The 3070-nt window shown below is 46.3% G+C and overlaps 1 protein-coding gene across 1 annotated transcript; it reads right to left on the bottom strand.

Annotated features, from left to right (window-relative positions):
• Window positions 1-598: 598 nt before the first annotated feature.
• Window positions 599-2665, bottom strand: LOC103974895 (cytochrome P450 78A5-like). Its single transcript, XM_009389799.3, has 2 exons — window positions 1611-2665; window positions 599-1323 (listed from the first exon to the last, which is right to left on the bottom strand). Exons 1-2 carry the CDS (start codon window positions 2535-2537, stop codon window positions 724-726), a joined length of 1527 nt encoding a protein of 508 aa, XP_009388074.2. The 5' UTR covers window positions 2538-2665; the 3' UTR covers window positions 599-723.
• Window positions 2666-3070: the final 405 nt, after the last annotated feature.

The raw sequence follows: 3070 nt of genomic DNA, 5'->3' as shown, positions 1-3070 counted from the left end.
TGAAATACAACCGCTATGACTCGCATTGATAGTTGAACTTAATATAGTATTATTGCGTTTATTGGATTTATTGGCTTATTTTAAAAACATGGTCATGTATAAAATGCTTTTCAAAATTTCTTGGAATCCAATTAGCTAAAATTGATTTTTTAAACAAATTTTGTTTTGTTTATTTTGATTTTGAATATCTCTTTTATATCTTATCAATTAATGGGCCGAGTGGGAGAATGTTAGAATATGTGATCCTTTTATAATTGAATAAGATATATAATAGAATAACTAATTAGGTTCCGTTCAGATATTTTAGCCAAATCCACTACGATACTCTCTGCTCTCGCTCTAGGGGTTGTAAATTAGATATATATATTTTTTATTTCAATCCTGACATATAAATTATTTTCACATTTTAGATATAACATAATTATAAACTTTATGCTTACAACAACATGCGATCAGCAGCAACAAAAACAATCAGAAGACACTTGCACAAAAACAAAGCAGTGGCATTAATATTTCGCCTATAATTCATGTACTAGAACTAAGCATTACAAATAATAGCGACACTTTAGAGAGTTGCAGAGATCAACTACATAGAACAAGCCTACCCAACAAGTCACACAGCGATGGAGATATTGAGGCCAAAATGATCTCCATTCTCTAAACACTACTATCTGAGCTAGTTAGAGACTCTTATATGTAACCTTTAAAGCACCTCGTGCCCATTCACCACCTTCGAACAGCTTTGCAGGCCAAAGGCTTCTCCATCTCAAGTGACATCTTCAAGCACTCCGACAGATCCACACCACCCTCTGTTGGCACCCATTTGTAGCTCTGAAGCAGCTGAGCCAGCCAAAGATGAACAGTAGCTAATCCCATGGCCTTCCCTGGGCAAACCCTCCTCCCTGCACCGAATGGCGCTAACCTCAGGTCGGAGCCCAGAACGCTGACGTCCTCCCTGATGAAGCGCTCCGGCATGAACTCATTAGGCTCCGCCCAGATGGATTCATCGTGAGTTATCGCCCACATGTTCACCATCGCGGTGGTGCCGGCGGGGATGAAGTGATCCCCGACGTGGACATCGTGTACCGCAAGGCGAGCCCAGGAGAGGAGCGGACCAGGTGGGTGCAGCCTGAGAGATTCTTTCACGATGGCGTGGAGGTACGGAAGGCTCGCGACATCAGCATCACAAACAGAACGGGATACTCCCACGATTTCATCGATTTCGGATTGCGCTTTGGATTGGATGTCTGGGTGCAGAACCATTCTGGCCATTATCCACTCCAAGAGGATGGCTACTGTGTCAGTTCCTCTAAAGATCATTTCCTGCAAGGAGTAAAAGTCGGAAGGGTTCATGGAAAGCAGTGATTGCTACAGTACAAGAAAACCTCGACTATCGCTTAGACAGCAGGGAGCAGACAAGATTCTGAGTGCCGTTCTTAGAATTGTGTGACAGAAACTATTCTAACGCATTCATTTATGAATCCTTGCAGTGCAATAACTATTTCTCTTAGAATAGCAAAAGGAACAGAACGAGGGAAAAAAGCAGTCACGGCGATCAGTTATGACAACCAAGCAAACACAAAGCATAGTGCAGTAGTAAAGGTTGTTACCCAGAGAACAGCAACCATGTCGGCGTCAGAAAGCTTCTCCTCCTCTTCCATGCCAAGGAGGACATCCACAAAGTCACCGTCACCATCCACCACATCACCACAAACTCTCCTCTTCCTGTGCTCTTCCATGATGCTCCCGACGAAGGCGTTTACCCTCTTCACTAAAGCCCTGCACCTCTTCCTCACCCCTTGCAAGTCCAACCACCCTAACAAAGGAAAGTGATCAGCCCAATTGAAGACGCCAAGTAGCTCGTACCCTTCCTTGACCAGGGACTCCAGCTCCAACCCCTCACCCTTGGAGTAATCAAATCTTTTCCCGAAAACGCTGATCATGACGTTGTTCAGAGACGCAAAGTGCAGGACTTTCTTCATCTCCACCACGCCATTCATGGCCATATGGTCCTGGACGTCCGCCAGCATTTGCTGGCCGATGTCCCTCCGGCGCTCGCCAAACGCGGCGATACGGCGAGGGCTAAACAAGTAGGTGGCGGAGATCCTCCTCAGATTCCTCCAGTAATCGCCGAACGGAGCGAACCCCATGGCGCGATGGAAGAGGAGCCCGTAGGCGGACTCTTTGATCGGGCGGTCGGCGAAGGCCGAGCTGTTGAGGATCTCCTTCGCCGTCTCGGGACGGCTCGCCACGATGAACCGGGTGAATCCCACCGAGAAGGCCATCAAGTCCAAGGCTTCTAGCGTGTCAGCAAGCCTCTTGAGCACCCGGTGGGAAGCGGTGCCGGCGAGAGCGAGGACGAAACCGGAGGGGCCGCGGATGGTGCATGAATGAGCCCTGGAGAGGGCCCACGCAAGCCCGCCGGGGCAGAACCATAGGAGGGAGAAGGCAATGAGGGCCACGGCGAGGATCGGGGAAAACGCGGTTTTAGGGAGAAAAAGGAGGAGGGAGGAAGCGTCCACCCAGGGCGACGACATCGGCAGCGTCAAGAAGCGGTCTTGATGGCAGATTCAGGGGCGAGGAGGCGAAAAGGTGCGATCTTTGGAGGAAGGAAAGAAGATGAGATGAAGGGAGGAAGGTTTTCTGAGGGTTTAGGAAGAGCGAAGGAGACAGGGCGAGGGATGAATGGCATGAGAGCGGGGGCGGTTAAATAGTCATGAGGTCTGTGGAGATTTTTCTTTATTTAAAAATAAATAAATGCACAAATCCTTAGAAATATATATGTAAGATTATTTATATTGATCTCATTATATCATTATTATTAGTCATGAGGTCTGTGGAGATTTTTATTTATTAAAAAATAAATAAATGCACATATCCTTAGAAATATATATGTAAGATTATTTATATTGATCTCATTAATATCATTATTATTTTTAAAAGGTATATGAAAAGGCGGATTCCTGAAGCGTCCGCTCACTTTCATGGGAGACAAAACTGACGTGAGTCGCATATGATTAATATGCAAACGCTCGAGCAGACGTTGGATGAGCCACATGGCAACTGTCCT

Source organism: Musa acuminata, chromosome BXJ3-1 (genome assembly GCF_036884655.1).
Source record: "Musa acuminata AAA Group cultivar baxijiao chromosome BXJ3-1, Cavendish_Baxijiao_AAA, whole genome shotgun sequence".
NCBI lineage: Eukaryota > Viridiplantae > Streptophyta > Magnoliopsida > Zingiberales > Musaceae > Musa > Musa acuminata.
Note: the sequence above shows the minus strand (reverse complement) of the source record. Positions and strands in the feature narration are given on the sequence as shown.